Source organism: Antechinus flavipes, chromosome 2, assembly GCF_016432865.1.
Source record: "Antechinus flavipes isolate AdamAnt ecotype Samford, QLD, Australia chromosome 2, AdamAnt_v2, whole genome shotgun sequence".
Lineage (NCBI taxonomy): Eukaryota > Metazoa > Chordata > Mammalia > Dasyuromorphia > Dasyuridae > Antechinus > Antechinus flavipes.
In genome coordinates, this window is record NC_067399.1 from 677,921,465 (window position 1) to 677,933,263 (window position 11,799).

Below are 11,799 nucleotides of genomic sequence, written 5' to 3' on the forward strand. Positions count from 1 at the left end.
ACTGAGCAGAAAAACTGGTTTTAAATCTCCCATCTCTCCGAGAGCCCGGCACGGTGTTCTGTACACAGCAGGCGCTCCATCAGTGTGAAGTTAAGTGGAAAGGCCACATCCAGTCCCCCCACCTGGCCTGGCCATAGGAAAGAGCGCCAAGATCCCTCCTCCCGGACCCAGCCCAGAGCCATGGGCCAGCCAGGCTCTGCAAGGGACCAGAACAGGAGGAGGGGAGTGTGTGTGAAATAATCCCAGGAAGAAAAGACCCCGAGAACAAATCCAGCAATATTCTCTCCCCCTCCCCTACCCCCAGCAGCCCCTGGAGGCAGGGATGGGAGGGAAGGATGAGCTCAGAGGACGGGCTGGGAAGAGCGTATGTGGACTGTCTCCACCTGCACACCCCCAGCAAATGGACCCCAACCAGCATCTGATAAAGCAGGACCGTGCCGGCCCCGAATTGGAGGTTACGTTGTCGCCCTCGTCGGGGCTGTTTTTGGAATCTTTGTAATTGCTTCAATTCCTTTGTATTTTTTAATTGCTAGAGCTCCCCCAGGCCTCTCAGTGGGAGCCCAAGATGTAAGAAAAGCAGAAATAAAGCAGCTGGTTTCATAAACTCAGGGAAAGACTGAGGTGGGGAAGGGGTCAAGGAGATCCAGAGATGGAGGGGAAAAAATAAAGGGAAGACGCTGTCCCGTTCCTGAAGGGGACCGAGGGCGTGGCTGGGTGGCTGAGGAGTTAGCGGGCACAAGGGCGGGATGGCCAAGAAGTCCCATGGGGACACTCGCACACCAAGGCAAAGGCCAGGACTTTGAGTCTCTTTGCTCTCCTGTTTTCCTGCAGATCAGCCCACTGAGGCCTCAGAGACCAAAGAGCCAAGTTATCCTTGTGGGGAATGAGCGGCGCTTCTCCGTGTCCCCATCGCCCCCGTCCTGCCAGCAGACGCCACCTCCCATCACCCCCAGGTCCAAGCTGACTTTCAGCCTGCAGTCGAGTAAGTGGGGGCTCTTGGGGGGGGGCAGGGGCTGGGGGCCCGGACCCGGCGCTGAACTTTTCCCAGTGCATTTTGGGACCGCTTTCTTCTGCAGGAGATTCATGGGTCTCGAATGAATCTGTGAGTCCAGTGGAAGGCAGGAGGCAGCCAGGCACTAGCTCATGGGACCTTCCCTTTTTTCCAGGACAAGCAGGAGATGTCCCTTCCCCCCCACTTAGTGCTGCAGGATGGTGTGCAAAACCTGGAGTGGCTCCGGCTCCCACATGGAGATCTCCTTAATGCCTGAGAAAACCGTTCTTTTTTTTTTTTTTAAAGAAATCATAGGATTTGCTTTTTTTTCATTTTAACATTTTTCTTTTCCAAATTCACACAAAGCTAGCTTCCAACATCCACCCTTGCGAAATCTTGTGTTCCCCATTTTTCTCTCTCCCAGCTCCCATAGACGGCAAGTCATCCAGTGGAGGTTAAACATAACACTCATTTCCAAAGGGTTTAACGGGAAGGACTCGCAGAATAAGGAAGCCGGGAGCCAGCCTGGTGCAGGGGCTGAATCTGGGTTCCACGTGACCGCCAGCAAACCCTCGTTTCTCCATCTGTAAAGGGAGAGATGGGCGCCCGCGGTCTCCAGGCCCTCTCCTGGCCCCGAATCATTAATTCTGTGGCCCTTTTGCCCCGGGATTGGTGTCTCTCTCCCCTTCCCTCCCATGGCCCTTTCACTTCTTGTGCTCCTCCTGACAGGGACAGTAACCCGCCCCAACTGTGGGGGGAGAGGAGCACGAACAGCTTTCTAAGTGCTCCGTTTCCCGAGGCTTGCCGGTCTGAAGTGACCGGTCAGACTCAGTGGCCTCCGGGCTGGCCCGGAGCCTCTCAGATGTGACATCGGTTTTTGGTTCCAAACAGTGACCACACAGTGTTGCCACCAGTCCCCAGAGGGGGCTACGGTCCATTTCTCTGTGGCTGCCCCGCCCCCCCCCTCTCCCAGGTCCCGAGCCCCTCCCTGGCCCCCAGTGCCCCCTGGGGGCAAGAGCTGCCTTCCCTCTGTACTAAATGGCCAGTATCCGGGATGGAAGGTTAGGCCAGAGACCCTGGGGGAGCTCCCTGCCCCCGCCGGAGGCTCCTGTCCTGGGACTTGGCACCTTAGGGATCTGCCTCAAGCCTCAAGAGGGACTTGCGGGAGTCACAGTGGCAGGACTTGAACCCCGGTCCTAATGCGCTGGTGTCTCTGCCCCTGGCCCCTCATGGGTGCTTAATCCACACTTTATTCCTTAAATTTTTATTCTTCCCATCAAATGCAGCTCAGCCGGGTCTGAAAACAAGCCCTGGAACCTCGGAGGCAGCGGGGGCAGAAATACAGGCCCGGCAGGTTCCCCGCGCGGGCCCCTGGGGCCGCAGCCCTCTCTGAGGCTGCTCGGGCAGGGCAGGGTGGCAGGCCCAGCATCCGCCCAGGCCCGTGGGCAGCGCTTCTCCCCCGGCCGGGGCCTCGGGGCCTCCGGGAAGCCCCAGAGCTGTCAGGGGAAGCGGGGCTGCGGCCCCTCCCATCCTCCTCCATGTAAGGCGAGCTCTGCGCCATCAGGCGGCCGATAGCGCGGCATTTCTCCCCCCACACTGTCAGTAGCTTCCATCCGTCTCTTCCATCCTCCTCCGGGAGCTCTGGGCCGTCAGGCCGCGGGCTCACAGACTAACCCCCTCCTCCCTCAGACGCCGTGGGACTTAATGGGCCCTCCTTTTCCAGGCTTGGAGCTGAATGGGATGCCCAGCGTAGAAATGGCCGACGTCCCCCCGCCTCTACCTTTGAAAGGCAGCACGGCCGACTATGGGAACCTCCTGGAGAATCCAGAGCTGATGAGCCCGACCACCCCTCCCCCACCGCCCCCCCACCACCGGGTGAGTAATGCAGTCTACAGAAAGTTCTCCCGTTCTGGAAAACCACCTCCCCCCATGGAGAAACGCACCCCCCCCCCCCCCCGGGCAGTGACTTAGCATTTGGGGATCTGGCCTGCGGGAAGGAGATTAATTAAGAAGCCCATTTCTCAGGGCTCCCTGGGGCTGGGGCCTTGGCACAAAATGGTGTCCTGGGGAACGCCCATCGTGGCCCACTGGCCCACTCACAGCGACCCTCCTGGTCAGGGCGATTTTCGTCCTCGCGTCCCAGAGAGCGCCCGGAGAGAGCCCAGAGAGGCTCAGGGACACGGACGCCAGTGTTCCGCTCTGGGCCTGGGAGCTCCCCACACCGGGGGAAAGTAAGAGCCCCCCCTGGCGGCCGGGGTCAGAAACGTGCCGCCCTCCGTTAGTGAGCAAGCCCTCCCCAGAGCGCAGGCGCAGATGTGCCTGGCCCACCCCAGGGAGGGAGAACGTCCAGGAATGAGCTGGGGCGGGAGGGGTCTGAGAGTGGGGGGGCCACAGGGCAGCCTGAGGGGGGGTGAGAGTGTGGGACAGTGTGGCTGTGAGCCGCTGTACGCCTGAGCGCAGGCCCTGTGGGAGTGTCTAAGCAGGGCCGTCGGGCGCCCTCCGGGGGGAGTGACTTTTCTTTGGACGCATTAACGTGCCCGAGTCCTTTCCGGCCCCGCCCTCCTCCATCCCTGGAGTGGCTTCCTGCCCCCCCCCCTCCCGGTTTGCGCACTAGACGGTGGGCCAGCGGCCGTGAGGGAAGGGTCCCCTTCGGTGCGAGCTCCGGGCTGCTGGTGCAGCTGGCAGGGGTCCCCTCCCCTTGCCCGGCCCGGGGGCAGACCCACCCAGGCCCGCGAGCTCCGGGATGCTGGTGCAGCTGGCAGGGGTCCCCTCCCCTTGCCCGGCCCGGGGGCAGACCCGCCTGGGTGCCCAGGCCCGCGGGAGCAGGAGCAGAGCATGTGACTGATGGATAGGGTGCAAAGGGAGCAGGAGCTGGCAGCCTCCCCCCCTTTCTTTGCGACCTTATTCAGTTCAATCCGTCCTTTCCCGACTGGGAAATACTCCTGCCCACCTGCCCCCGTTTGCCATATTTCCGGCTATTCAGTCTCAGTGAAATAATTACATCCTAACTGGCTTCTTGGCGAGGCTCAGGGCCGGGAGGGCTTCACGAGGGGTTTTCGCCAGCCTGGAGGGTTGGGGGGGGAAATTCATGAAATTTCCTTTCATGAAAAGCAATTTAAATCCATTGTGCAATTTCACCTTTTTAAAAAGGCGATTTTTTCCTTCCATGTCTCGGTATCGGGCCCCCCAGCGCAGAGCGCAGAGATTTCTTTTTCTTTGCTGTTTAGTTGGAAGATTGAGCCAGTGCCCAATTTAATCCAATGAACAAATGCTTATTTAGCCCCTGCTTGTGTCTGAAACCACAGAGACAAAAATGGCCCAGTTCCTGCTCTCAGGGAGCGCTCGGTCTGTGGCTGCTGCAGTGGGAGACGTGACCGGCCGGGGCGTCCCGGCTTCCTCTCCAAATCTGCCCCGTCCCCGCTTTCCCGGGCACCTTCCCTCCGGGATGAGCTCCCACGGCCCAGTGTCTCTCTCATTGCGAGACGGTCAGTGTTACTCCGTTGCCTCCCCTAGTGGAGCAAGATCTTCTGGAGGGGAAGGATTGCGCTTCCCCCATCTTTTGTGCCCCCAGTGGTCCCCGTAGTGTCCGGCCCATGGGAGGCTCTTAAAATGCGCATGGATTGAGAAGGTTCAGGAAGAGCTGGAGAAATCTAACAGTCTCCGAATGGGCAAACAGGAATCCCCGCCCCGCACCCCCCCCCCCCAAGGAGGCGCCCATGTCCTGCGGGGCCGCCATCTCCTCAGGGACCGCTCCTGGCTGGGGACCCTTCCTGGGGACTTTTCCTCCTCATGGCTTCCTTTCGTTCCTCCTAGTCCAGGAGAACAAGCCCAGTGGAAGCCTTTCAGATGCATTAAGGCACATATACACATACACATATTTATATTCACACACAATCTATCTCTATCTATATGTATACATATACACACATATATACACAAGCACACGTATATTTATATATACAGACACACGTTTATATTTATATATATATACACATAAGCACATATATATACACACATATATGCTCATAAGAACATATATATATGCATACACGTATATACAAAGCACATATATATTTATACATCCACACATTTTTATATATACACATATATGTGTGTGTATACATACATATATATATATATAATTTATAAGATCGCTTTTTAAAAATTATAACTGAAACAGCTTTTTTGGTCCCTCATGACAGTCACTTTTTTATATTTGATAACTCTCCTAATGCCAGAGATTCTGGGATATACTTACTTGCACCATCACCTTGATGAACAAATACTGCACTATTTCACTAAGCTGCCCTTACTTCTGTTTGTGGCTGTAAATTTTGGGAACAGCATGACACTGACAGAGGGAAAACAAGGCCGTCCTTTTTTGCATGAAAAGTTTGGATTTATCATTTTGTTTTCTAACTTCACCCTAACCCTCTCTCAAGACACTTTCATCATTGGTTCAAACACGAAGCCTTCCAGCGATTGCATTAAGTCTCGGTATTAATCATTTTGGTTTGGACGTTGGTACTAACGGCCGCCGGAAGGTGGAATCCTCATTTTCCTAAGTGAATGGAGAAGGCAGCAGTGACCTCAGACGTGCGGGACGGCGAGAGCTGAGAACCTGGGCCTGAGAATGGGCCAGAAAGGTTTTTGTGCCCGATTTCTCGGCACCGAGGATCTCCTACCGTGTCACTCATGTAGCCAACCCCCAGTTGGTTCTCGGGGTGAATAACTTGCTAAATTTAGACCTCCCGATAATGGAATTGTAAATCCAATTATATTAATTACCCGGCTCTCTTTGTTGTTTCATTCTTGCCTAATTTGCTTGCAGAATGTGAGCGCTTCCAGGTAATGGACTTGTTGTTGAGGTCTAATTTATGAAGTCAGAACCAACGGCAGCTCCAGCCTCCTGGTTCCACTGCCAGCCCCTCAGAGCTGTTGGGCGTTAATTGATCGTTGGATCGTGGTGGGCGGGAACCAGTGGGAACCGTCTCCCTGTTGGAGCCGGGCAGACATTGGCATCTAACAAATTCCCAAGTGTGGCCCCAGCTCTCATCTTCTCCCTGGGCGGCCTCTCTCAGTCCCAGGGTCCAAGCGGACGTTTTCCTTAATAGTGCTGGCATCCAGAGCTTGAGAAAACTGGGGGATTCTGTTCAGATGGAAGCATGGCTTTTGGGGAGAATTCACTATTTCTCGCAGATAGACCATAATAAGTTAGTATAAGCAGCGAGCTTTGACCCTTCTTGTCTATAACCTAAGAAGGTTCCAAATTAACATCAAAACGCACCTTTGGTAGAATGTCACACACTTCGGTTGCATTCTTTGTTTGTTTGTTTTTTTTTTTTTTAATCTATAAATATGATTCTGTCGACTTAATTAGAAGTAATCAATCGATGAAGATTTTTTTTAAGTTCCTACTATGCGCCAGGCACTATCCTTAGTGCTGAGAATATAGAGGCAAAAATCATGGTCCCTGACCTCAGGGACCTTTTGTTCTGATGGGGGAGATGACATGTAAGCGTAAATGGCAATTAATCTCAGGGAGAAGACACGAGTAGGGGGAGAGACCTGGAAAGGCTTCTTAAAGAAGGTGAAGTTTGAGCTGAGTCTTGAAGGAAGCCAGGAGGTGGAGGGGAGGGGGCAGAGCCTCCCTGACATAGGGGACATCCGGAGAAAGCACCGGGAGCCAGGGAGAGGAGAGTGGGTGGGAGGCCAGTGGGCTGGACAGGAGAGTGTCCAGCAGCAGAATCACCGGACTGGGAGGTGGCCTGGGAGGGGGAGAGCCAGCAGAGGCTCTGGAGGAAGTAGGGGCTGGCAAGGGATGGCGTCACCTCCTGCTAAAACAGGAGGATGTCAGATCGGTGTTTGAGTGGTGACATTGGCGGTGGGATCTCCAGACGCGCTTCAGCTCAGGCTCACCCCTGCTCAGGTGTGAGCGCCCCATTCCAGGTGTCATCAGCCCAGATTCCGGGGGGAACCGCAAAAGCCCCTCTGAACATGGAGCAAAGTCTGATCTTAAAAATGCCCGCTCAGAGGCTGAGGGACAAATGCCCCAGTTCTCGAGCGCCCAGCCTCCTCACCCATAAAGCGAAGGGAGTGGGCCCAAGGATGCCCGAGCATCCTAGATCGGCCAGGCCCTCATGTTGGAAAGAGGAATTGGGGAAAGAGCCGAGAAGCAGAAGTGAGAAAGCGTAGCCCAGATGGGACTCTCTTGGGGGGCCGGAAAACCAGGCTGAGTTTTGTCATTCTTGGCAGAATCAAGAAATCGCAGATAGAAATCACCAAGAATCCATCGTCCGAGCCAAGCTGGCTTTTTGCTGTTGCTCCTTCCTTCTGTTGCCCGTCTCCGCGCCTTTTCCCAGGCTGCCTCTGTGCCTTCCTGGAATGCCCTGCCTTCTCACCCCTATCTTACAGAATTCCCTTCTTCCTTCCAGGCCCAGCTCAAACGGCACCTCCTACAGAAGGCTCTGAGGGTGCCCTCATTACTTTGAATATATTTGTAACTATGAAGTATATGTTATATGTGTAATACATATTATGTATAATGTATAATATAGATTATAGATACTTGGTATCTATTTTATACTTATTTATGTCAGTCCTGTAGGACAGGGATCATTGGGCCGATACATGACACAGAATAGTTACCCAATAAATGTGGAATGAATGAAGAACATCCAAATTCCAAGTTTAAGAGCGGGAGGAGGAAACTCCCACAACCTGGAAGCTGTCCTTGGGTTCTCCCAACAGCCAGGCTCCCTCCTCAGATTGCCCCAACTTCTTGGAAACACATTATTTCACTTAAAACAAAGCCTAGCACCGCGCTGAGAACCTTCTCTTACTTCTCCCAGATCACGAGGAAGCATGGGGGTTATGTGAGCTTGTTGCAGGCTTCTCCTGGATCTGAAGCCATGATATATGACAAGAAACTTGTTCTCTCTTGAATTATCCTGCAGAATTATGACTGTTCAGGTCCTGATGTGTCCCGTAGGGAGAGTCCAGCTTTGTCTCAGTGCCAAAAGGAGATGGCTGCCATAGGTTCTCCCTAATGCAAACTGTTGGAGGGAGGAAACAGAGCCACTTACTGCTATTAAGTATATGGTGCAGTGTTAACCAACAGAAGTTCTAGGGGACCTGCTTAAAGATGAGAAGACTGGCAAATACAGTCGGCTGAATAGAACAGAGGAGACTAATTGGATTCTCATCAATGTTTGAAATTCTTTTTCTTGTGTATTATTTAATCATACTTGAATGGTCTTTTTTACATCATTAATTTAATTTTACATCATTAATTTAAATTTAATTTTAAATTTAAAATTAATTTTACATCATTAATTTAAATCAGATTTAAGTCTAGTTTATCATCAGATAAACTCAGCTGGACAGAGCCAGTGCTGACTCACAAAAACTCAAATTCAGACTGCGTTCTTGTAGAAAACCTATGGTGCAGAGAAAGATTCTTACCCTCAAGAAGCTTACAGTCTGTTCCCAGCCATCGGTCAGTCCTTCTAGCTCACGTAGCCCTCTCAGGCTGACCAGTGGGCCCAAGAATTCCAGGCTCGAGAGACCAGAGGGCTTATCTCCCATCCACCCATCCCCACATCCTCGTGGGCCCTTAACACCATTTTGGCCCCTAAAAGACATTCATCGACAGAGAATAATTAGGGGAAGGGGCATAATAAGCCAACGGTAGTTTCAGTCTAGATCCTAATCTTCACACAACCCCCAAAAAGAAGTTAAAAGAGATGGGTCTTGTGTGGCTAACCATTGGTTCATTAGTTTGCGTAGTTCAAGATTTCAGACTCCTCCTTAGAGGCTCATCGTATCTAATGTTTTTTGGTTGTGTCCAATTCTCTGTGACCTTGTTTGGGGTTTTCCTGGCAAAGATAATGGACTAATTTGCCCTTCTTTCTCCAGTTTATTAAATCTAAAATTCGGATCTCTGACTCCCGGGCCTTTGCTCTGTCCACAAGGGACCCAGCTGCCTCCTGACACATAGAATTAAGTGCCAGTCGACTTTCTTGATTTTAAATTATCCGTATATGTGTGGTTTTCTACAAGTGGAACGTAGACTCCCCGGGTTCGAGGAGGCTTTGATTTTAGCTTTCTCTCCTCACATTTGGCGTTGTGTTGAGCCGGACTGAATTGCTTCTCCTCCTTTTCTCCATCTAGAACCTGCCTCCTCCACTGCCGAGTAAAACTCCGCCCCCGCCTCCTCCAAAGACTACTCGCAAGCAAGCATCCGTGGACTCTGGGATTGTGCAGTGAGCCGGCCCTCCTCCAAAGATCAAGCCCTCACGCTCCCCTCCCCAGTAGGTTTGGAGTCTGCCGTTTACCTCATTTGGGCCTGCCGTGTCTAACGTTTAGTACCGATGTTCTAAGGAAAGAGAGCTCCCGGCTAACAGCGGAGCAGGCTTTGTAAGTCAAAAACGAGCAAAAATGGCACTCGAGGGAAGCCGGCTCAGGCCGGGGCCTGGTCGAGTGGCCGAGGACATCCACGTGGCTGGGGAGCCCTTCCCCACGTGCCCCCTTTCTTCATACCAAATGATTCTCTTAGCTGCCATCAGTCAGGAAGGACAGATGCCCATCTGTGCAGAGCCTCGTAGCTCCCAAAGTGAAGCGTCAGGACCCCAAGCATCCTTAGAGACCGTCTACTCGGCTGAGGCTCATAGAGGGGAGGGGGCTTTTCTGAGGCTGGATCCGGGCTTAGGGCCCAAATCCCAGTAGAATGAGTGCCAGTTTTTAAAAAAAACAAACATATACCTTTTTTTTTTTTTCTCCAAGTGAGGTGGTTTCTTATCAACTGACTACATTTTAATGACATGAACATATCAAGCTCCTCCCCTTTCACAGCAGGTCCCCCATCCAGTCTGATGTAATTTAAAATAGGATATTTTTCAGCTACTGAACAGATACTAATTTATACGGGGGGGAAGGGAACATCATTAGAACTTACTGGATCATTTTGGGAAAATCAATCCGGACAATAGGAAGATGAACTTTTTCTTTTTTTTAAAAGAAAAAGCAGAGTAACGTGCATAGGTGGTTTTGATTAGCAGAAATCTTTGTGTTCCGTGTCTTCGTTCTGTACAGAAATGTGTATATATGACAGGTCTTAGAATGTTTTTCATGTGTAAGGTGCCTGCTTCTATTGTCATAGGTATCCGCAAGTGATTCCCAATGTGTGTTCGTAATTTTTTAACTGCTAAAAATGTACAAATAACAATTTTTTTTAGAATTTGTAAGTTCTGAAAATTTTGAATGATGGTTACAAAAAAAAATCTGGAGACTAACTTTTTATCCCTAATTTTTTTATTCCGCCAACTATATTTTTTTTACTCGCTACAATCATTATGCTTTTGACATAGATGTCATAAATGTGTCACTGACTCCCAAGAATAAAACATTATTTAAAAAAAGTCTTCATATGTGACCTTGTTAATGTCCCCCAGGGCTAGCCTCCTCTTTATTTAAATACAGTCCTTGCTGTTTCTCCGTCGCTTTTCCGTAGGGTTCAGTTATATACACCCGCAGGCCTCGTCTGCAGGAACAGTGGAGCGTCTCACTGTGACTGAGTCCTGTTTTTCTAATGTGAGACAGGAAGTAAAAATAGAAAATAATGATGAGTGTCCTGGAGCCGCTCAGGCGTACTGGCTGATCTCCATCACCTTCCAGGCTCCGTTCTTCCCGCGTGCTCCCTCAAACCTGAGCGGGGCTGACTAGGGTCTTGGAGCTGACTAGGATCTCGGAGCTGACTAGGGTCTCGGGGCTGTGGTCTGCCAGTCTGGGAGGACACTCTCACTGTTTCTCCTCACGTGATGGAGCCCCATGGCCAAGGCACAGCAATACCCATTCCCCTGGCTGGGGCCAGGAACCACCTTCAGGCTTCTTCTTTCTCACTCCCACAAATCAAGGTTCCTCCTCAGTTTGCCTGCTCCGTGATCCCCTTCATACACACCCTTAAGTTGTCATTCCCATGATATATTTCCAGAATAAGGTCTGTGGATTCCTTCTTGGTCTGAAAATGTCTCTCCCGGGACCTCTCTCTGTGCCGTCCCTCCTTGTCACTGCCAGATTTCTTGGAAGACAATGCAGGACGGTTTAAATCCCCCCTTCCCCTTCTCACCCTTCCCTGCTCAGCCCCTACAGTCTGGGAAACGAGTCTCCGCCCTCCGCTGAAATGGTTCTTCTTAAGTAAGAGGAGCAAATTAAGGGTTTGCTTCCCAGTCTGGCTGTTGTTCCGTCCTCGTCCTTATCGACGTTCAACAACATTCAACGCTGTCTCCTCCGCCTCTGTACCGTCCCCTTCCTTCTTAAACTGGGCCCCGCTGCTGGAGGGAAGAGGAGTCTCCCCTCCCTGAGAGCCACCTGATAAATCTGGACCTGGGAGGGAAAGCAGCTTCCTCGTTCCCATTCAACAGTCATATTTCGGATGGCATTAAACAGCGCCGCAAGGGCTACAGAACAACTTGCCTGTTCGGTCCCACCTGAACGGCACAAAAGCCTTCTATGGTTCACTGTTTTCTGGTCTTATTGATCTTCCTTTTTACAGAAAAGGAAACTGAGTCGCAGATAGGGCAGCAGATAGACAGCTTTATGCCTGAAGTCAGGAGCCCTGAATTCGCATTTGCCCTCGGATGCTTCCTAGCTGTGTAATCCTGGGCCAGCTGCTTAACAGCTTAGTCGTGGTTTTCTTATTTGTAAAACAAGGCTAATCTGTACAATGGGCTGGTGGTGTCCCAGGGTGTAGGGGGATCCAACCAGATCTTTGTCAGTCTCTTTGCAAATTTTAAGGCACAATATAAAGG

General features: G+C 51.6%; 1 protein-coding gene across 2 annotated transcripts in view; it reads left to right on the forward strand.

Moving 5' to 3' along the window:
* DOCK1 (dedicator of cytokinesis 1) overlaps positions 1-10,001 on the forward strand; it is a 467,911-nt gene extending 457,910 nt beyond the window's left edge. For both annotated transcript variants that reach the window (XM_051982706.1, XM_051982707.1), the window contains exons 50-52: positions 832-982; positions 2,715-2,866; positions 9,164-10,001. In XM_051982706.1, the coding sequence (XP_051838666.1) occupies positions 832-982; positions 2,715-2,866; positions 9,164-9,259 (399 nt within the window). In that variant the 3' untranslated portion in view covers positions 9,260-10,001. The remainder of the gene's footprint in view (positions 1-831; positions 983-2,714; positions 2,867-9,163) is intronic.
* The last annotated feature ends 1,798 nt before the right edge of the window (positions 10,002-11,799 follow it).